General features: G+C 40.4%; 2 protein-coding genes across 2 annotated transcripts; one reads left to right on the top strand and one right to left on the bottom strand.

Moving 5' to 3' along the window:
* Nucleotides 1-43: 43 nt before the first annotated feature.
* Nucleotides 44-3,288, bottom strand: sln (sarcolipin). Its single transcript, XM_066699298.1, has 3 exons — nt 3,075-3,288; nt 2,208-2,327; nt 44-854 (listed from the first exon to the last, which is right to left on the bottom strand). Exon 3 carries the CDS (start codon nt 721-723, stop codon nt 628-630), a length of 96 nt encoding a protein of 31 aa, XP_066555395.1. The 5' UTR covers nt 724-854; nt 2,208-2,327; nt 3,075-3,288; the 3' UTR covers nt 44-627.
* A 5,164-nt stretch (nt 3,289-8,452) lies between these two features.
* alkbh8 (alkB homolog 8, tRNA methyltransferase) lies at nt 8,453-22,029 on the top strand. The gene is made up of 11 exons (XM_066699297.1): nt 8,453-8,611; nt 9,195-9,429; nt 9,639-9,770; nt 10,064-10,159; nt 10,285-10,389; nt 12,372-12,442; nt 19,101-19,207; nt 19,450-19,601; nt 19,918-20,183; nt 20,965-21,114; nt 21,374-22,029. The coding sequence occupies exons 1-11, from the start codon at nt 8,474-8,476 to the stop codon at nt 21,911-21,913; spliced, it is 1,992 nt and encodes a 663-aa protein (XP_066555394.1). The 5' UTR covers nt 8,453-8,473; the 3' UTR covers nt 21,914-22,029.
* Nucleotides 22,030-22,055: the final 26 nt, after the last annotated feature.

The following is a 22,055-nucleotide window of genomic DNA, read 5'->3' as shown; positions in this document are numbered from 1 at the left end:
TCCGCTTAAAAGATTATTGACAAAACATCACCAAACTCAGCGATTGTCTGACAGAAGCCTTTTTATTATACAAAGTGTAAACATAAATGTACACAGAAGATTCACATATGTTTTTACAACATCTTTGCTTGTAAATAAGTCAGGTCTATGTCATGCTTCGTAACACCCGACTCTCAGAGCTTTATAAACAGGATCACCATTGCAGTGCCTTTTATAATGTAGTGGTATTGAAAGCCTTGTACAAGAAAAGATTTTTAGAAAATACAGAGCAAATTTATGCCATAGAGAGATGTGCCAAGCAGTTCACAGATGCTTACATGGTAGCAGTAAAGACAAAATAGGAGGTATGACTTTCAGAGGTTAAAGAACACAAGATCCTTTTTCTTTCTTTTTTTTGTGGCTGTCAGCATGATTGTAATAATTGTTTTGCTCTAAAAGGTGGGATGTATAGAAAGTCTCATTTTAGGGTTACAGTAGTGAATACAAGTGCTCATGCCATAGCTGTTTTAGCCCTACTGTCAGAGGCCACCTGCTCTAAGCAAACAGTGTTATTCAGCTCTACGTTTCTCCATTACTGGATCTAAGTGGTGCCTCTGGAGGGAGATCCCAGTTTCCATGGGACAGGCCTCACTCCTGGTAGGATTTGACAAGTAGCCACATGAGCAGCACTGTGATTAAAACGATCATGAAGTTTAGGAAGAGCTCTTGTGCGGAGCGATCCATTCTGCTCTGGACTCTGGGAGAGGGCTGGATTGGAGGACTAAAGGAGACCTTGTCAGCAGGCTCAACCGTGGCACACTGGAGACACGCTCGATTGGAAACACCACGCCCCCTCTGTGTCCCAAATGGAAATGCTGTGGGCAGGGAAACAATTATGAACGTGTTGGCAGCTGAGGTGTCTGATGCATCCATCTTACCCTGGCACTGTTGCTGTGAATTAGGATGGATATCTAAAAGTGCCATTCTGGAGAAGGTTTTAAAATGCAGTAGTCTTGATGAGTGAGGTTAAAGAGAAAATCATTATGTGGACAATCAGCTGCAGTTCCTTTCTATATTCCTCACACTTTGCAGTTTTTCAAATACTTTTTTGCAATCATTTTGTGTGAGTAGATTTGTTGTGAGATTCGTTGCATTTTAGAGTAACAATAATACACATATGGACTGGCCTTTCTCATTAGTAAACCCTTACCAATTTTGGAAAATCAGACACTATATCTAACCAAATAAAAAAGCAATTATCTTTAAACCTGTGTTTTACATGTTGTGTATTGAGTCTTAAAAACATCCTGTATATAAACACACAGCTTATATACAACAGTATATATCGGCAGCTAATCAGATGGAATGGTGTTTCCAGACATAGGGTGTTTCTTTTCAGTCGGCTAATATTATGTATGTAAATCTTAATCACCTTTTAGAGACCGTTCGATTACTTTGCAGCTTGTCACCCTATCAAGAAATGGTGGATGCTCGGTCTAAAAATAAATTGTGTCCATAGATTACAGGGGGATTTAAACCCACACAGCAGCCCTGGCCAATTTATGAAGCTGCTCATCTTTCACACTTCTAGAAGGTGCCACGGTCCAGATGAGTCTTATACAGTTCATTGGACACGTGGAAAAAGATTGAATTTCAATATAACTTAAATCAACGTGGCGAGAGATTCTTGACATATCCTATCTCCCGTTATATTCCATATTTTAAAAACTCATAGCTTGTATTGGGTTGATTTAAATTGGCAATTGTTCATCAGGCAACATTGTCATTATCAGCATTTTATTTATTTTTTGTTTTATTGGTTCCATTTAAGATGATGTTCTTGACAGAATGCAGTATTTGTAATGCTGCAATGAATGACAGTGTTTTAGTCTCCAGCATATGAAGCATTTTAGCATATGAGAGGTTTTGTATGCATTTGGCATTTTGTCTACTTTTACATTGTAAAAAGATGTCAATTCTGCTATTCTCTTTCATTCTGTCCTCAGATTATAAAAAGCATTTTGTAAATATCCACTTCTGATTAAAAAGGAGCCCTTACATTCCTTCAATGACTAAGAAAAGTACCTTTATATAACTTATTGTATTGATATAATAGGACACCACAAATTGTTTTTATCATGCTTTAATGGAATCCACACAGGCATGCGTGACAACAGAGACAATCCTGTGCCTTATTCAACACTCTGTAATCATTGTATTCCCCTTACCTGGCTGGAAACGTGGACAGATGTATAGTTAGTACTCTGAGGTACCTCTGAGGGTCACAGTCCTGCAGGCAGGTTTCTTATCGTCCAGGTCCATCTGGGCTGGGAGTGACTGAGTCTCCTCTAAAGTAGGGAGAGGGAGGGGATCAGCATACAATTTGGCAACAAAAGCAGTGATGTCACAGAATAAGTATTTAAAGTCTACTTTGTGAACAACAAAGCAAGCTAGGGATTTCTGTAGGGTATTTAAAAAACAAACCATGTTCAGGATATTGAGTTGTACTTATTTATTTTGTTTTTGCAGACTGGTGTGCAGCTATTTGATTTGATGTTGTGAATAAGTTTAGCGCAATGCATTTGTAGCTAAGGCCTAAACTGTCTGTCATAGTTGCCAGGGGAAGATGGATATTTTTCTGATGTCATATTTATGCAGACCTTTTAAGAAAAGACAGTTTCATTTTTTGAGCAGGTCTACAGTACATCAGCTATAAATAAACTATTTTGATATCACTGACACATGATATGGAATTAATTTAACTTGAAAATGGGTAAAAAATTGGTAAAAAAGGCCAATAAATAAAAATAATAATACATATATGTGCTGAAATAAAATATGTTTTGGAGCATATGTAAGTGTGTAGGTATTATGATTTTGATATATAATGAATTTTAACTATACCGTTGGACGACCATGCTCTTGAAGTTTCAGAGCTAATCTGTGAAATGCTTCATGTTTGTTCTCTCGTGTTGGGTTTGTTGCTTTCTGATAATTAACATATAAGGATTTCATGAAAACATACTGCATTTCCACCACAGGAAATACAATTCAACATTTACACAATAAATATGCCAAGAACTGCTGCAACATACCTCGATTTCTGTCCTCTCGTGCCAAGTGATGCAAGCACGGGGGTAGGGTGACCTGACCTCATCAGCACAGGAGACTGGTCTTTTGTCACATTGTGATAACGCCTGCTCTGCTTGACGCTCTCGCTGCATTGCAAGCTGGGAGTCCCTCTCTGAAGATGATGTGCTCAGTGTTGTGCTTTTAGAGACTTGAGTGAAGGCAACAAAGCCTGGAAAGCCTGGCAGAAGGATTTCTTGAGGGAACGGCTCGGGTTGGCACATGGAATCAGGGCTAGTGCTGTAAATCAGGAGAGCATCTGAGGAGCACAGTGCAGGGAGACATGGAGACCGATTCCATTTTACACGGCTTGATCCGGCAGCAAACTAAATGCACAAGCACTGCTTATAGAGGACTAGAATGGGATGAACCACTTCCAGGTCCTACCAGATCCTCTGTCTGGGAGAATGATGCCCTGGTGAAGACTAGAGGCTGTTGTTAAGAAGAGCGAGGAGATTAAACCAGTAACACATTATGAAGCTTTGAAAAATGACATTTCCTTCCTTAATCATCTTAGTTGGATGGGAAACAAAGACCTTCTGCTTCAGCAGGAAGCATGCATGTTGATGCTGACTAAAACCTCTGCTTTATGTTTGATTAACATGTGAGACTAGCATATCCTGTTTTGTCGCATCATTATGGGTATGTTGGATATTAGAGAATTCATTTTCAGGTTCTTCTGTTCTGTTAGGGGCCGATCACAGTTAGACTTGAATACAGCCCCTCTCAGTTAATGCAAAGAGTGCAGGCACCAGAGATGTTCCTGGAATCTGTACACTGCTTCAGGAGATTGTCTGTGCTACATAGCAGCTTTATCAGTCCCCATTGGAGTGTTTACGAACTGGGATGAACACGCTGGGTAGGGATATTGTGAAGTGAAAGCCTTTGTAACTAAGCCTTAGTACAGCTACAACAATGCCTATGTGTGGTTGTGGAACATTCTGCTGTACAATCTTTTTATCTTGGAGCACAAGTTGACACGTTTGAAGCAAAACAAACCCAGGCATCCAATACTGGTTCAAAACCATCTGTATGTGTACGCTGTCTTTAAATTATGCTCTATTCTCACACATTCACACACAAGAATGTTATTTTCTTCACTATAGCCTTTCCTAACAATCCTTGAAGGGATAAACAGTGTAACCTTTTCCTGAAATGCTACAGCAGTCGCTACTTCATGCCTCACATAACTACACTGTTCTAAATATAAAGATGCATTCCCTGTCATAAATTTTATACGGGGATAAACAGCCCCTGTGGCCTGAAGCCTGATACAGTAGAAGCCTAATTTGCTCACATTTATCTTACTGTAAACAGTACAGTCATATCATTCCTTTGCACATCTTTGGGGTAAAAAGGTTTTGCTGAACTGTTCTGCATGTGTGTTGTAACATTTGTGACACTGCCAGCACTAACAGGGTGCACTTTTTTCAGGTGTGAGAAAAACACAACATGCTTTCTGAATTGCTTCACTTGTTTCACTCTTCAAGATTGTAACTATAGTCACAGCTAGCTCTAATATGTCTAAATGTGAAGGGTAGCAGAATGAGGCAGCTTCATGATAATATATTGAGGGTAATTTAAATCAGATGTGTTTTAAGGTGTGTTTGTGTTGTTTTGTGGATTGCGAAACAATGACAAACAGTTCTGAGACTCACAGAAATGCAGGCAATTTTTTGTGTCTGGAATTTTCCTTTGTATTAAATTGCAAAATATTCATGCTACATTTCTGTTGAAGTCTACGATTTGTATGGTACATTCAATACATCATCAAATAGAAGGATGCAAGTATTCAGAGAGGAATATGTGCAGTTATTATCTTATGATGATGATGGAAATGACCCATTGAGTCAGTAATGCTTGTTGCTCAATCCAGGCATAAAACAAATATTGAAGAGTAACTAAGCACAGGTGAAATCTCAGTATAAACATGAAGAGTTTCAGAAAATAGCACAAGACTCGGTGTGTGGTAGAAGGTTAATTCTGTGTTCTGGCAGCTGCAGGGGAGCCTGACAGGAGAAGTTCCCTCAGACAGTCTCAACAATTCAAAGTTACATTTGGTATTTTATGGGTTGTGTACAAGACAGAGAAGACAGTTCTCTCCTTCTTGATTGGTTGCAAACAAGCTTACTACGCAAATTGTAACTAATTAACAAGAGACATTTAAATTACTTACTACATAAACTTTATGAATGAATAACCTCTTGGTCAATGATGCTATCACAGCAAGTTATGTTAAACAACAAGATGCAAGACTAAAACAAAATGCAGAGCCTTAGATAAGATAGCTATATTTGAAATGAGAGAAAGAGTCTATACTGTTGTGTCAGCCTTTGCCAGGTCCAAAGAGTAACAGAGAAACAGAGTCAGCTTTAAAACTCTAGGAATGTGAAATGTATCTAGAAATATTAAATTCAGTTCTTCCTAAATGGTCCTAATTAAAAGTTGATGGAGTCACCCTGCATGCAAAAACTAAGCTGTGGCTGATGGTATACACTACTGTTGAAATAATTATATATATATATATATATATATATATATATATATATATATATATATATATATATATATATAAAGCTTTATGATTTTGTTTAAATTAGCAGCATAAATGCTTTCAGTACCAAGTTGGGAGATTAGGGTGGTTTCTAGAAGTTCTGTAACATGACCTGGATGCATCACTTAACTTGCAAACTGAGTCTTTCCAGGCCATTTGCCACTTTTAACAGCTGTGCACAGTATTAAAGCTGTGTCCCTACTTAAAATAGATGTTGCTGGATTATTCCATAGGTGCTTTATGGCATGTCTAATTAATGTCTGAATGTCTTCCTTCACTTGTTTTAATCAGAAACTAACCAGCTGAGATGGTAATGTGATATCTTATAATAGTGCCACTACGATGTATTTTAAAAAAAATGCAGATTCCATTAGGATTTCAATTTTGATCTAATATCTAAAGCAACATGTAACTGGTTACAGAAAACTACCTTCCTTATGACATGCAGTTACAGACATTGGTTAAACAATTAATTTAACCCAGTCAGGGTCTTGTAGTTTTCAGACAGTTGGTTGCCTACTTACTTATAGGATAGGATAGAATAGGATTCCTCATTGTGATGGTAGCTACAGCTCAAGTTATACCTTAATAATTTTGTATTGTGCCACATATAGTTAAAATTGATGCTCAAAACATAATTAAAGTGGACTTGCATTTTTACTACAATAAGACATGTAAAGGATGTGTGTGTTACTAGTGATCTTCTGCCTGCTGGGATCAAATTACTGCCATATGGATGACAGGTTAAAACACTTTTTATTTATTCTGGGGGCTGATTGTAAAGGTTTATATATGTAATAAGGAATAGGCAATCATATTTCTCAACAGCATTCCACTATGAGTGATTAAAATATGAAGGTTCCTCTTTGGCTAGAAGACTAAAATAACCCAGCTTTAAAGGACTTCTTCAGTGAATCATTTCAGATGTATAAAATCTCTAATAGGACGATCAAGACCATGGAAAACTACAGCTATTCCTTATGTATGCCTATATTTAAAGCACTGGTGGGAATAGGATTGTCAACTGAGAAGAAAAACTGTTGGTTTAAGATGACACTACTGGCTAGACAGGACATGGCTCTCATTCCTTGTCCAGTGATCCGCGTGACTCACTGCTTTACATGTGTAATAAAACACAGAAACAACTGCATGTCAAATGTAAACTGAAGCTTTTGTATTGCTAATAAAAGTCTTATATTAAATGTGAAAGCATAACTGTCAAGGAAGAAGCCTTCTAATTAAGCCAGACATGTTTCCACAAGCTTGGTCGTGTGTTTGCCATGCTTTTCGTGGCGGTTGTGACAGGTTTCCAGACCGAGGGGGCCCAGCCAACAATGTGCCTCCCAGCACAGTTGACGCCGGGGGACAGATGGGATTGAGAGTTCGTGATTAGACGCAGCGTGTTGCTTGATCCTGATCTAGAAGTGAACTGAGCAACACAATAACATAAGAAAAAACACTCCTCGGACAACCGGCAGACAATTGTAGACAGGGGTTAGTGAAAAATGCAGATGATTGATGGGCATTAATTGATTCCCTTGAGATATGCAGCTTAAAGCATACCTCCATAGTCTAAAATCTCCCAATGCATGTTGATTGATGTAGGGGTCTGACACTTAAGCTGTGTTCAGTTTTCACATTGGCACTCATTAGCACAGTGCCCTTCTTAGGTCTTCACTGATAACATACATGAAATAGAAAAACACACTCTGCTTTTTTATTTTTGGTGCTATCACAGCAGGAATGTTACGTTGTAGATGTAGTTAGGAGTTAAGGGGACACATAGTATCAAACTATTTTCTCCCTCGTGCACAGAACATGTTAAATGTTGAACACCTAACTTTGCAAAGACTGAATTAAGGCAGATATTCAGATCCCAGGTTCTATAATAATGGTGTAAATCCAGCCATTAGTAGAACAGGAGAGAAATGTCTATAATTCTGCATTTGTTGTTTGCAGCAATTCAGCCGTGTTGGGAGAATAGGCCGTAGAGCAATAAAGAAAGCAATGGGGAGGAATGCCCCCACCCCGGAAAAGCAAGCTGAGAGAGTGATAATCAGGCAGTGATAGGTTGGTCAGAATGAATGTGACACCAAGGAATTTTCTGGGAGGAAATCCAGAATGTGAAAATCATCATATAAAAGCTGGTACAGAAAGAGCACAGGGCAGTGGAACAGGTGGCTGCTGCTCTTGAGGGACCTCTATGGTATCCTGTTTGGCTAACAAGAGAGTGTCTGTCCTTGACTTTAGAAGAACGATCAAAGGGAGGGATAGGCTAATATTGAAAATAATGTCAGTTTAATACTAAAGGCAGGGGGGAGACGGGTAACTGTCATGACAAATACAGCATTTAAAAAACAGTTTTGGGGGGTCAGCCCTATAAATATCAGAACAATATTTCTGTAGTTTTAAATAAGAAACATGAAAGTTTACATTCATGCTCGTTTGGTGTCCATTAATAACTACACGCACCCTAGCATTTTGTTTGCCTTTTTTATTGCTTCCCCACATTGTTTGGATGGGGAGAGTGATGAGTCCACATAGACTCCTAGGTCTTTCTCATGCCTTCCATTCCTCTATTCCTCAGGTTCAATCTATTACTTCTTCTCTTCTATTCCTAAATGGATACACACACTGCTATTCGTCCTAAATATTGCTTACTTTGACGGATGAGAGATATATTATTAATGAGCAGAATAATAAAATGCATTCAAATCAAACCTTCCCCCGGCCGCCTACACGGCTGCTCCTGCGCTCGGAACCAATTGCTCGTCGGCCCGTTTCAGTCAGTGCTCAGTTATAGGTGGCACCATGGACGCCCGCCGGGAAGAAAACGTGAACGTACAGAAAATGAGTAAAGAGGAGAAGAAACGTTTAAAAAAACAAATTAAAGCGAGTCACACGTTACTAAAGCACGAAGGCATTCATACGGTGTCGATGCCAACAAAGGTAACACGCCTCTTGCAATACAGGTCTCCGTATGAAACACAATTAAGTCGACTGGACTTAATGAAACAAGTTGCATTTCATTAAAAATAACGCACATGTGTATTATGTTTATGTTTCCATTTACTTGAGTGTCAAATTCATTCATTTCTTTACCACAGTATACCACAGTAATAATAATCGTCATCATGAAAGAGAACAGTATTTACGTGCAGACTAATAATAATATAATAGGCCTTGCAAGAGATCAGTGATCCATTCAGCACATATCAGTATGCTTTTTATTATTATAAACGGCAACTTTGTTTCCAAAATGTGTTGTGTTGTCTCTCTTTTCCCCCAGTGACATTAACACATGAACACAAGACTACCATGGTGCTCCAGTGGGTATTTACAGCATAATACGCATGTTGCCAGTGTGTATCATTAGGCAAGGGAGTTTTTATTGGCTGACACATACCTGCGAACAGGAGAAGCCATAGGCAGGGAGACACTAGGCCAGTCTGCAGCATCTCATGGCTATGGCAGGATATCGGGGGGCAGATCAAGCTTGTGTTGGAAACAGGCCACGTTTTCCCTTTTCCAGAGCTTGGTGGTGGCGAACGGAGGCCTGGGCAACGGGGTGAGGAGGGAGCAGCTCCTGGAGGCGCTCCGGCAGTGTGGGTCCCCGGAGGCTCTGCTCACGCCTCCCGACAAACCCTACGCGTTTGTGACTTTCCAGTCCACGGAGGAGGCCCGGCTGGCGCTCGTGGCGCTCAGTGGGAGCCAGATCCACACAGAGGAGCAGGTGGTCACCTTGTATTTGAACTTTGTGGAGAGAGGTGAGCTGTCACACTTTTAAGAGGATAAACATCAAGTTGTGTCCAAGTGAGGACATAAGGACAACTACCTGATTTCTATACATAGTTTATCCACGCAAATATGAACTGCTATGCAAGCAAAAGGCAGCCTGGGCCAGTTCATATTTGTTTGGATTAGTGTGGATTAGTGTGGATTCGTCTTCACACTGCCCTGCTGTGTGTCGTTGCAGTGGGCAGTGAGGTCCAGACCCCGCAGGAGCTGCCTCCTGGTCTGACCATCTTGGAGGAGTTTGTGTCGCCCGATGATGAGCTCAGACTCCTGGAGGCCATCGATTGGAGTTCCCAGAGCGACGGAGACGGCAGTGAGCACATTCAGACGCTGTTCTTTTCTCCCGCACGTTGAACAGCTTTCACATGTGTTACTGCAGAAGTGATTTAACGCCATTTAACAAAACAATATTCTGAAATGTTTATAGGCTGCAAGTAATACACACAAACAGATTGCTGTCCTGCCTTCTTTTCGGATAATTGGGTGTAGTATATGTATCGTGGTTTAGCTGTAAATATTCAAGGTGTAAGAGTCAGGGAAATGTGTGTGTGTCTGTGACTGTGTTGTAGTTGCTGAGTTATAGCTTTTTATGCCCATTTATTTCAGTGCAGAAGGCTCTAAAGCACAGGAAAGTGAAGCACTATGGGTACGAGTTTCGGTATGACAATAACAATGTGGACAAAGAAAAACCTTTATCTGAAGGTAAGAGATCGGAATTATTTCACTTTTTGAAATCCATCGTTACCAAATCTGATTTGAAAATAATCACGTTTAAGAACAATGCTATTATTGATACTGAAGTCATAACTCTGCTTTATAATCGTCAGGCATCCCTCAGGTCTGTGATGGAGTGCTGGAGAGATGCCTGAAAGAGAATCTCATTAAAGTCAAACCCGATCAGCTCACAATCAATCAATATCAACCTGGACAAGGTGAGAAATGCCACTTTTATTTGCTTCAAGGTTGCGGTTACATTATTTTATCAGCAGGGGGCAGCAAAGATCCTCTACCTAAAAAATATATGTAAATATATATAAATGTTTTTTATTCCTTAAGCTCTGTTTCAATAAACACCTCCTAACCATCGCAGTTTAAATTTAAACTGGATATCTCCAAAAGCAGGATAAATACTAATCCTGGTATCTTTTTATAATGTGATGTTTGTTGTTACAGGGTAGATTACTTTAAACTGTGCATTATCTCGTTGAAATTGCCACAGAACTAGAAGACAATATTGCTGTTTGCATTGCAGATTGTGTAGAGTTGCCGTATTGAAACAATAGTCAGATCTACTGGGAGTGTCAGTGTTCATGATTCTGAGAGGGGGAAGAGGAAGATTTCAGTGCAGATTGAGGGCAACACTGACAGCTGACTGAGAAGCTCAAATAGTCTTAAATGTGCTGTTTTCAAGGCATTTTAATGCTTTATAAGTGGTTCCTAACTGGCCAAGCTCTACCTGTATCTTGTCTCCTGTCTACAGTTAGTCTCTTTAATGGATTCTTTTAACAAAGAAGGACAGCCTGAAAAAGACATCTGCAGCACAGTTTAAAAATAAAGCATTCAGTCAGTTTAAGACCTTTATCCTGGCTTTTCCTTACTGCCTGCCTGTGTCCTCCTTTCACCCTTTTCTCCCCCAAACAGAGGGTGTCGATTAGAGGAGTTGCTTCTAACTGGAGTGAGGTTGTTAGTGGAGTTCCACAGGGATCAGTACTAGGGCCTTTGCTTTTTCTAATCTATATTAATGATCTGGACTCTGGGATAGTTAGCAAACTTGTCAAATTTACAGATGATACTAAAATAGGTGGCTCAGCAGATACAGCAGCACAGGTTATTCAAACAATGTGGGGTATATAAAAAAGGCAAACAGGATGTTAGGGTATATTGTCAAAAGTGTAGAATTGAGAACAAGGGCAGTGATGTTCAGACTGTACAATGCACTAGTTAGAGCTCATCTGGATACTGTGTGCAGTTCTGGGCTCCACACTTCAAGAAAGATATCGCTGCTCTAGAGGCAGTTCAGAGGAGAGCAACCAGACTTATTCCAGGTCTGAAGGGAATGTCCTACTGAGAGACTGAGGAGCTGAACCTTTTCACCCTGGAACAGAGGAGACTATGTGGGGACTTGATCCAAGTCTTCAAAATCATGAAAGGCGTCGACCACATCAAACCAGAGGAGCTTTTCCAGATCAGCAGGGACACACGCACCCGGGGACACAAATGGAAATTGGGCTTCGAGGCATTCAAGACAGAAAACAGGAGACACTTCATCACACAGAGAGTCGTCACAATCTGGAACAAACTCCCCAGCGATGTGGATGAAGCTGAAAATTTTGAACATTTAAAAATAGACTGGATAGGATCCTTTTATTATTACCCAATTTCTTAGCAGAGACCCTTATCCAGGGTGACTTACAATTGTTACAACATATCACATTATTTTTACATTTGTACCCATTTATACAGCTGGGCATTTACTGGAACAATCTAGGTAAGATACCTTGCTCAAGGGTACAACAGCAGTGCCCCCCTACCTGGGGATTGAACCCACAACCCTCCACTGCAGAATCCAGAGCCCTAACCACTAGTCCTCACTGCCGCCTTGGAGCCTTGGATCACTTAGTTATTAATGGACACCAAACAAGCATGGTGTGTCGAATGACCTCCTCTCGCTTGTAAACTTTCTTATGTTCATATCTCCTCATAATTATTTGAGCAATCTGAATAAAACAATAGAAAAATACTGCAGTCAAGCTGGGATGTAAATCTTATTATGCTAGCAACCTCCAGCAGTACAATACAGCTATAGGACATGGAGTTTCACAGAATAATCTGTGACCATTTCGCACAACAAAGATGTGCACATGTCGATTAATATTAACACAATCCTCATGTGTTTGTCTTTCCTTCTGGACAGGTATCCCGCCCCACGTCGACACCCACTCTCCCTTTGAGGATACAATCGTCTCCCTCAGTCTGGGATCTAAGGTTCCTCTTTTGTTTTAAATTTGACACCTGTGTTTGTGTGTGTGTGTGTTGATTGTGTGGTTGGAGAAAAACTTATTTTTGGATAGGTCAGATTAATCCAACTATTCTCAAAATTCTAGTGGAGTCTGGAGGCTGTGTTTCTTGCCCTGGTTATATTGATCTTTTGCAAGCTGTTCAGTTATTTAGCAACTCTTTAAGCAGGTATTGAGTTTCTTAAGGTATATTCGGTTGTTTATGATCCAATCCACAGAATCTTCACACTACGAAGTGTTCTCGGCCCTTTACAAATTGCTGTTGAACCTGTGACACCAAAGCATTTAATTATGACTCGGTACTAATTTATTATTGATTGCATTATTCATCCTTGCAGAAAATCCTATGCATGGGACTAGCCTAGTCATTTAAATGGTCTCTGATGTACTTATTTATACCTAAATCATTATAGTACATTGGGTGCTGTGCTCTCAATGCAGAATAAATCACCCAAAACACATGCATATCAGGCATCAGGCGTATCAGACGTTGATGCTTGCTCACTGTGTTGTTTTAACCATTGCTTTTCCCATCTCACTTTTAATAAGGGAAGGTTGGCAGGGCAGGTTAATTATAATTCGTGCCTGTTTCGAGCAACTTCTAAGTCACCGGACCCTGAAACCGCTCTCAGACACAAATCATTCAGCAGTCTTACTTGGCTGGACAGACGACGGGAGATTTCACATGAATAAATTATGGGTCCCAGTCAGCTGTATCGCAGTCCAGTGGTTCACTGATCCAGAGGCTGCATTTGAGGTCTACCTTGTGAACACTGACCCAGGAGAAATGCAATGAAAGAAACGGATAGTTTGTTTGCAGCTACTGTCTCCACCTGAACCAGAGCAAAGAAAATGTCCATTAACAAAGAGCTTAGTAAGGATATCAGTGAAAATCAATATGAAAACACTTCTTATACACTGTAATTAAGGAAGACAATTCAAAGAGATTTGAAGAAAGAATCATTTGTGAAGAGAGTATATACATATCTATTTTCTTACCAACTCCAAAGAATGTTTTGTTCCTGCTTCAGATTTGAACTGTAGGTATGAACTGTTGACAGCACTCACTGTAAGAAGACTGAAGCTGACTGACTTTCAGTGCAGACAAAAAACATTTTACTCATCCAGAACTCAACCTGTGTGTGTGTGTGTGAAATGGACTGTGTCTGCTTTTCTGGGATGACAGCTGAAATAAACCCACTTTAACTTAACCCTAAAATCTCTGAATTGCTCCAAATGGTATAGCACTAATTCGCCTTTAATTTACTGTAAGATCTGGGTGTTTAATTACTGCATTTGCATTTTACTGAGAAGGACCTCAACATCTCCCACTAAAATTAAGCATTTTAGATAGTGTTTAATTAATATTTCTTCAAAATAAGTTCTCAAAACCTGTAAGGATTGTTGGCACTATTTAAATTTAATTCTGACAAGCTTATTCTCTCACCGACTGAGGTCTGAGGCATTAAGACTTCGCTTCACAAATTGATAGTGCTGTAGATAAAATAATGGCGATATTATTCTGAATGCTAGAAAGACAAAATAGAAACCATTTGCCACAGTACACAAGGAATTTGCTGAACTGTTCAGTAGAAAGCAATGAATCTTAGTTTGACTGGAGGGCAGTGTTTGATTAAACATTTATCAGTTTCTTTCTTCTGCAGCAGAATAAATTGCATTTTGCATATTTCACATTAAGAACAGATTGTCATCCATAGTTTCCAAGATCAATTATAGAAAGCATGGCTGAAGGAAAACACGAGGGAATTAACAGGAGACTTAATAGAGACAGTAGCACATATACTGTAATATATATATATATATATATATATATATATATATATATATTACAGTATATGTGCTACTGTCTCTATTATACTATACTATACTATACTCTACTCTACTACTCTACTATACTATACTATTACTATATATATATATATATTGGGAGCAAGACCTTAAAGCAATCTGCATTGGGATGTTATTATTTTATTCATACCAACTTGCATCATAAGCATTTGCTTGTGGAGAAAGCAAATGGAAGACATTTGGAGACGAAAGTCAATATTTGCCCATTATTCAGTAGATTACTCTATTAGTGGTAAATCTATAGATACACACAATTTCTTCACATCTGCAAGGAGAAACCGTGCATTTAACAGCAGTTTGCTATGCAGAATGGTGGGATTGGCGCTGTGAAAAACAATCAGAAACATACTATTGTCTCTCTTAGAAAGCGCTTCTTCCTAAACAGTGGCTGCCAGTGCTGAAAAATAAGAGAATAATCAAGATGGCAAGATGGTTTCTCTTTAAGTTTTTATGGGTAATTCTGTTTATTCAGTGTATTTTTCGGTGCATTTATAATACTAAATTTGTAACTTCCAGACCATAGTGTGTATTGTTTTGCCTGGGGAGTTCATTGTGTGCTGATGAGTCACCCAGGACTGATGGGTACTAGCAGATACAAGTACGAAGTTACACTTACACTTGCACATTACTAAACTTAAGTACAGAATTTTAGCAATGTAAAATTAAACACTTTTTCTTGCAGCATATATTCCCTGTACACATTGCCTGATTGATCAGTTTGGTTGTTCTGCTACTTCTTCATTCGTGGTACTGATTGTTTCATTATTATTACTGAGGGAATCTAATGAAATACGAAGCAGGGATTGCGAAGGCATCTGCAATGCAGTGTGTGGAGGCAACGACCTCTTTAATCACCAACACTGGACTCTGAGGCACCACAGCCCGGCTGGAAATCCCATCTTTATTGACTTTGCTACCTTTGGAGAGTAAAGAAAGGTAAAAGTGGGAAGACTAATTTGGAAAAGCTCCCACTGGGAAGAGCTGTCGTGAGCTGGATTGATTTGACGATGGCAGAGCAACCTGATTGATTGTGAGTCCTTAGTGAATGTAAAAGACGGAGAAGATGCCTTAATCATCCACTTTGACAGCGACAACCTGAAAAGCTTCTTTGAGTTGTGATTGCCATTGCTGAGCTCAGTTTGTGGCAAAATGCTCTGTGGGAAAATACCCCCTTATGATGTCATTACATGTTGAGTGAGAGGGATCGCCCTGTTTGATAAAGGAGGGCAAAATTGAAAATATCTGTTGGGCAGAATTCTTTTTTTTTTCTCCTGCTATTTCGTGAAAATTAAAACTCCTATGCAGCCTGGTTAAGCAACCCATGCATATAGGGACCTGTGCAATGTAATATTAGAGAGCAGAGGAGTATTTTTCAAAGGAATAAGCATTGGACTCGCAAAATCCCAAGAGAAAACCGATCCAATAATTTCTTATCCATGGAAAAATTCCTATTAAATAAACATGTACCCGAGAAAAGTGTCCTAGAGTGTTTTAACAGTGCACTGCCTTTAGGAGACTTGAAGGTATAAATGTGCAATATAAAAATGAATCTGTGGATTTCCATATTTTATACGTTCTTCAGACGCAAGACATTAATGTTTTGTTTGGGATTTATTTCCTTTTGGCCGATTTCCATTCCAGTCAGATGGAAATGTCTCCCTGTCTCAAGTCCAGTCATAGAAATCTTGTATTTTTTCCTCTTGGCCTGGATTTTTGAGTTTGAAATATATATTTTTAATTGCATATGCAAACCAGCTGTTACTGTTAATATTATCAGCATTACAGCCTCTTAATTGCAATTGGCGTGATTTGCCTCCAAATACTTGATTTAATTTGCCTTTACTTTTCCTAATAAATGTCTGAATACAAAGATTAAAATGGAAATGAAAAAAACTAATTACTCTGTAGCCTTTTATAAATGGAAAAGAAAAGTTCAATTTGCAGATTAGCAGACACTTATATCAGCAATTTAAGCTGGCAGATTTCTTCATTGTTCAAAATGAAAAACAATGTATTGTAGCTAGGAATCATACAATAATAGTTTTGGCAGAATTCGGGGTTCTGTATAAGAGATTTTTAAATAGGTTTCTGCACTGATTTATTTTGAATTGTATTTGTAAAAATGATTTTTTGTTCATAATTTCTAGTTGCGTGTCTTGTTTAATACAGTGAGGGAAAAAAGTATTGGATCCCCTGCTGATTTTGTACGTTTGCCCACTGACAAAGAAATGATCAGTCTATAATTTTAATGGTAGGTGTATTTTAACAGTGAGAGACACAATAACAACAAAGAGCTGTCCAAGGATGTCAGGGACAAGATTGTAGACCTACACAAGGCTGGAATGGGCTACAAGACCATCGCCAAGCAGCTTGGTGAGAAGGTGACAACAGTTGGTGCGATTATTCGCAAATGGAAGAAACACAAAATAACTGTCAGTCTCCCTCGGTCTGGGGCTCCATGCAAGATCTCACCTCGTGGAGTTTCAATGATCATGAGAACGGTGAGGAATCAGCCCAGAACTACACGGGAGGATCTTGTTAATGATCTCAAGGCAGCTGGGACCATAGTCACCAAGAAAACAATTGGTAACACACTACGCCGTGAAGGACTGAAATCCTGCAGCGCCCGCAAGGTCCCCCTGCTCAAGAAAGCACATGTACAGGCCCGTCTGAAGTTTGCCAATGAACATCTGAATGATTCAGAGGAGAACTGGGTGAAAGTGTTGTGGTCAGATGAAACCAAAATCGAGCTCTTTGGCATCAACTCAACTCGTTGTGTTTGGAGGAGGAGGAATGACCCCAAGAACACCATCCCCACCGTCAAACATGGAGGTGGAAACATTATGCTTTGGGGGTGTTTTTCTGCTAAGGGGACAGGACAACTGCACCGCATCAAAGGGACGATGTACCGTCAAATCTTGGGTGAGAACCTCCTTCCCTCAGCCAGGGCATTGAAAATGGGTCGTGGATGGGTATTCCAGCATGACAATGACCCAAAACACACAGCCAAGACAGCAAAGGAGTGGCTCAAGAAGAAGCACATTAAGGTCCTGGAGTGGCCTAGCCAGTCTCCAGACCTTAATCCCATAGAAAATCTGTGGAGGGAGCTGAAGGTTCGAGTTGCCAAACGTCAGCCTCGAAACCTTAATGACTTGGAGAGGATCTGCAAAGAGGAGTGGGACAAAATCCCTCCTGAGATGTGTGCAAACCTGTTGGCCAGCTACAAGAAACGTCTGACCTCTGTGATTGCCAACAAGGGTTTTGCCACCAAGTACTAAGTCGAAGGGGTCAAATACTTATTTCCCTCATTAACATGCAAATCAATTTATAACTTTTTTGAAATGCGTTTTTCTGGATTTTTTTGTTATTCTGTCTCACTGTTAAAATACACTTACCATTAAAATTATAGACTGATCACTGTTTCTACATGTGGGGGTGCTGAAGTTGGTGAGGGCCTGGAGTTTTGGGGAGGGACAGTAAAATATATAGGATTTGCTCTAAATATATGATTAAAACTCACAGAATAATCAAGTCTGTCAGAAATTATGAATCCATCTGTGCCATTTGTTTTTAGTATCTCTTGTTAGTGTCTCCTTTACTTATTCCTGACTCACTTTGAGCCGAATTCTTAAAAATAAAACAACCAATAAATAGTCTGTGCAGCAGAAGGTGAGAATTTGTGAAATCAACAGTTACTACTATTATGTAAGTCTAGTTGGAGGGGCTTATGCTATAATGGATAGTGTGAGACAAGGCTAGTTTTTCTGCGATTATGTAAATGCAAGAACACTGCAAATATTTAAACTGTATTCATTTAATCTTACATTGATTTTCAACAGCCTGCCTGGTGAGTTTATCCATAGGCCATGTTTGTGATGAGTATTGTTGGTGTCACCTTCGAAAGATGTTAACTTTAGCATTTACTGTTGTAGAATTTCTGTCGCAAATAACAAAACCAATCTTAATTCCCGCTGTCCAGACCCATAAGAAGTTCTACCTTAGTTTTCAGACTTATTGTGCTTTTTGACCTGATAAAAAGCTGTTTAATTAAAGCTGTAAAATATCTGATATAAAGCTCTACAGTCTTCTAGTGTGCAGACAGGGGCTTTGATATGCACAGTGCAAGCCTGAGGCCTGTGCCACTGATGCATTGCTAACTAAATTGCATCCCAGAGCAAGATGCCGCGTCAGGCAGGGGCGGTTCGGCTCAGGGGTTCAGGCGAGGACTTTGCCTCTTATGCTTTTAATGAGTGTTGAGGTTTTCATTAGCGATCCCAGAATTGTTACCGCTAGTTTGTTGAGTAATGAGGAGCACAAAAGGAAAGTTTGAGAACTCTGCAGTTTAAAAAAGAAAAGGACAAAGGTTTGGACATATCTGTCAAGGTAATGACTAATTGTAGTAATTATGGCACATTGTGATTGAGTTTCGCACTGGGAAACGTCAGCGAGGAGGGTGCTGTAGAATGTAAATCAGCATTATTGCAGTTCAGCCTCCTTAATCTCACAAAGTCACATTGCATGGGTAATTGTAAGAGGGTAAAATCATGCAGACTTCATTTTCTTCTGTTTTATAAAGCCTCACACTGTGTGTGGCAGCAATGTATGTTTAAAGACAAAGCTGTCAGTCTGTATATTATCTCCTGTGAATGGCAGGGTTGCAAGTCCCTCCTCAGGGAACGGAAGACAGTTTCTGATGTTTGAGAGTCACAGCAAGCGGTGATACGAGATCAAACCCTTTGCTGACTCTTTTTTTGCAGGTGGTGATGGATTTTAAGCATCCAGACGGGCGCTCCGTCGCTGTGGTGCTGCCTGGCAGGAGTCTGCTGGTGATGACAGGGGAGAGCCGTTACCTGTGGACGCATGGGTGAGGGAGAGGGAGAGGGAGAGGGATTGCGATTCTGGTAGTGTTGGTTCTGTGCAAACATTGACCTTTATTAATTGATTTTTCCTTCTATGTGATGGGCAAGGACAGTTCAGTTTATCATTTAAACGTGGCCAAGTATATCAGTATCAATAAACTGTAAACAGCTAGAGTATTTTACTCCTTGGCACTTTTGGATATAAGTTGTAGCCTCTGTGTCACAATGGTCTCCATCCTTTTGGTAGAATAACTCCCAGGAAGTTTGATGTGGTTCCTGCTTGCGACAGTAACCGGCCCGGCCCTGTGACCAGTGACCTCAGGGACTTGACGCTAAACAAACGGGGGATGAGAACATCCTTCACCTTCAGGAAAGTGAGGAGGAGGCCGTGTGACTGTGGTAAGCACCAACGGATATCTGTAAATGCTGTGTCTTCATCTCAGTCGACCTGGTGGATTTAGAAGTGCTCCAAATTAGAAAGTACTTCTAAGGTGAGAAAGTGATGCATTTCATCAGAAAGGTGGAAATTAATAAATAACCAAAAACTGGAAAAGTGTGTTATTGTATAATAGCATCAAATGAACTACAATAGCTTAATATGTTTTTCATAGTTACTTTGAAAATGTTCTTGTTACCTTGTGGACATGTTGTGAGGGTGAAGGTGATGTCACACAGTGTTATAGTTGAGCTGACCTGTGTTGCTCCCCCCCCGCAGCGTTCCCTTCAGCCTGCGACAGTCAAGGCCCTCCCCAGCAGTCCAGCGGCCCGTCTGCCCCTCAGAGCGACAGCGACGCCTCCTGCCTGGAGAGAGAGTTTGTGCACGAGGTGTACGAGCAGATCGCTGGGCATTTCAGCAGCACCAGGCACTCCCCCTGGCCCAGGGTGCTGGACTTCCTGCGCTCTCTCCCCACATGGGCCGTGCTGGCGGACGTGGGCTGTGGGAATGGGAAGTACCTGGGCTTAAGAACGGATCTATTCACAGTAAGACTGTGTGCTAAAACTGCAGAGTTAGTGCTGCTTTACAGAGACATCGTTTTCATTTAGTTAGTCTCAGTACACAAAACCCAGATTATCAGATTTGTTGTTTTTATTGTGTTATGTATACTGTTAATAAACTCAATTTAAAATATATTGGACGGGAAGGTAAGTTAGTATGCACTCGTGTGTTTGACATAGTGGAAAACAAATTAATAAAAAAACTATTCATGTAAAGGCCTTTGTTACTAAATAAAGCATTAACGCCCAGCTCAAAACTGAATCAGTAATGGAAATGGTGACCTTTTATGCAGCTATTAAGAAAGCTTAGCCAGCTGCAGATATTATTTTACTGCACAAGAGCACTTACCCTGGAAGACGTTTCTTCTCCCCTGGAAGTGTTATAGAGCATAATAAAATGTAATTAAATTGCTCCCTTAACCAGGGCTGTATTGAAGACATCAATACAGCTATGATATTACATCATCGTAAAATATAGCATCAGTGGTGAGTTTATATCTCCATTCACCTTTTACTGTGTTTTTAATGCAGTAAAACCTATTGGCATTGTAACGAAACATGGTGGTGTTGAAAACCAGCTCGGGCCGGAATGACGGGAGCGCTTAGTAACTGTTCATCCTGCCCAATACTGTTTGTTTAACTTTCTTCTGTCTCTATGATCATTGCATTCCTGAGTCCTGAAATCACGGAGACAGCTGGTGTTGTTGGAAATGGGCTTCAGCTAGTTTGTTGGTGACCTTCTCACGACACTGCCATGTGTTCACAGGTAGGATGTGACCGCAGCAGGAGCCTGGTGGACATCTGCGGACAGAGACACTTCCAGGCCTTGGTATCCGATGCCCTTGCAGTGCCTCTACGCAGCGGTGTCTGCGACGCCTGCCTCTCCATCGCTGTCATTCACCACTTCTCCACTCAGGTCAGTTTTAACCCAAATGGTGATCTGGCACTGCGCTAGAACATTCCCTGAACGCTTCAGAAAACTTTGTCAACGGCCTGTTCCCCAGTCTGGCGCTCTGCAGCTCAGTGCCCGGAGCCCTGCCAAAACTGCATTACATTATTTAGTAGTGTGACCTACATAGCACACCCGAGGGCATGCTCTGCAGTGGCTATAAAGGAAGAGGAGCACAGAGGAATCGAATCATTCGCTCAGCTAATTAAATGTATTTTATGTTCAGGAGAGAAGACTGGCTGCCATTAATGAACTTGTGAGGCTCCTGAGGCCTGGGGGAAGAGCTCTCATTTATGTGTGGTCGATGGAGCAGGAGTATAACAAGCAGAAGTCCAAGTATTTGAAAGAGAAGAAAGTGAAACAAGAGGAGGGTTCTGCGCCAGGCAACCTCCAGAACTCGGAGGTATCGGACCAGGTGCATGCTGGGAAGGCAGATGAAGACTGTGGATTCTTCACTGAGAAGAATCGGTCAACATTGAGCGTTCACAGGAACAGGACTGCGTTCCACTCGCAGGACCTGCTGGTTCCCTGGCATCTCAAAGGGGGTTCCCAGCAGAGCAAAGGTGTGGGGAAATCATCGGAGTCACCAGCTGGCAGCAAGGCCTCTGAGTCCAGCCCTGTCTTTCACCGCTATTACCATGTTTTCTGTGAAGGGGAGCTGGAGAACTTGTGTCAAAAAGCTGAAAACATTACAGTGCGGAGTAGCTACTACGATCAAGGGAACTGGTGTGTCATTTTAGAAAAGAAACTTGGAATGATTTTTTAAAGCAGAAATGTAAAATAAAATTGTGATTTGATGATGTCTGTGATCAATTTGTGCAATACTTTGTTTTATTATAATGATTGTGTTTTTTTAAATTAATTAAAGTGAAAATGATGTCAGATCTGCCTGTCACTCGGCCTGGGAG

Source organism: Amia ocellicauda, chromosome 3 (assembly GCF_036373705.1).
Source record: "Amia ocellicauda isolate fAmiCal2 chromosome 3, fAmiCal2.hap1, whole genome shotgun sequence".
Taxonomy (NCBI): domain Eukaryota; kingdom Metazoa; phylum Chordata; class Actinopteri; order Amiiformes; family Amiidae; genus Amia; species Amia ocellicauda.
Note: the sequence above shows the minus strand (reverse complement) of the source record. Positions and strands in the feature narration are given on the sequence as shown.

Excerpts from the sequence above, each read along its gene's own strand:
- sln (XM_066699298.1), bottom strand. The coding sequence starts at position 723 with ATGGATCGCTCCGCACAAGAGCTCTTCCTAAACTTCATGATCGTTTTA.
- alkbh8 (XM_066699297.1), top strand. The coding sequence starts at position 8,474 with ATGGACGCCCGCCGGGAAGAAAACGTGAACGTACAGAAAATGAGTAAA. Across the intron at positions 12,443-19,100 it reads CCCTCAGTCTGGGATCTAAG|GTGGTGATGGATTTTAAGCA; the intron begins GTTCCTCTTTTG and ends CTTTTTTTGCAG. Across the intron at positions 19,602-19,917 it reads GAGGAGGCCGTGTGACTGTG|CGTTCCCTTCAGCCTGCGAC; the intron begins GTAAGCACCAAC and ends CCCCCCCCGCAG.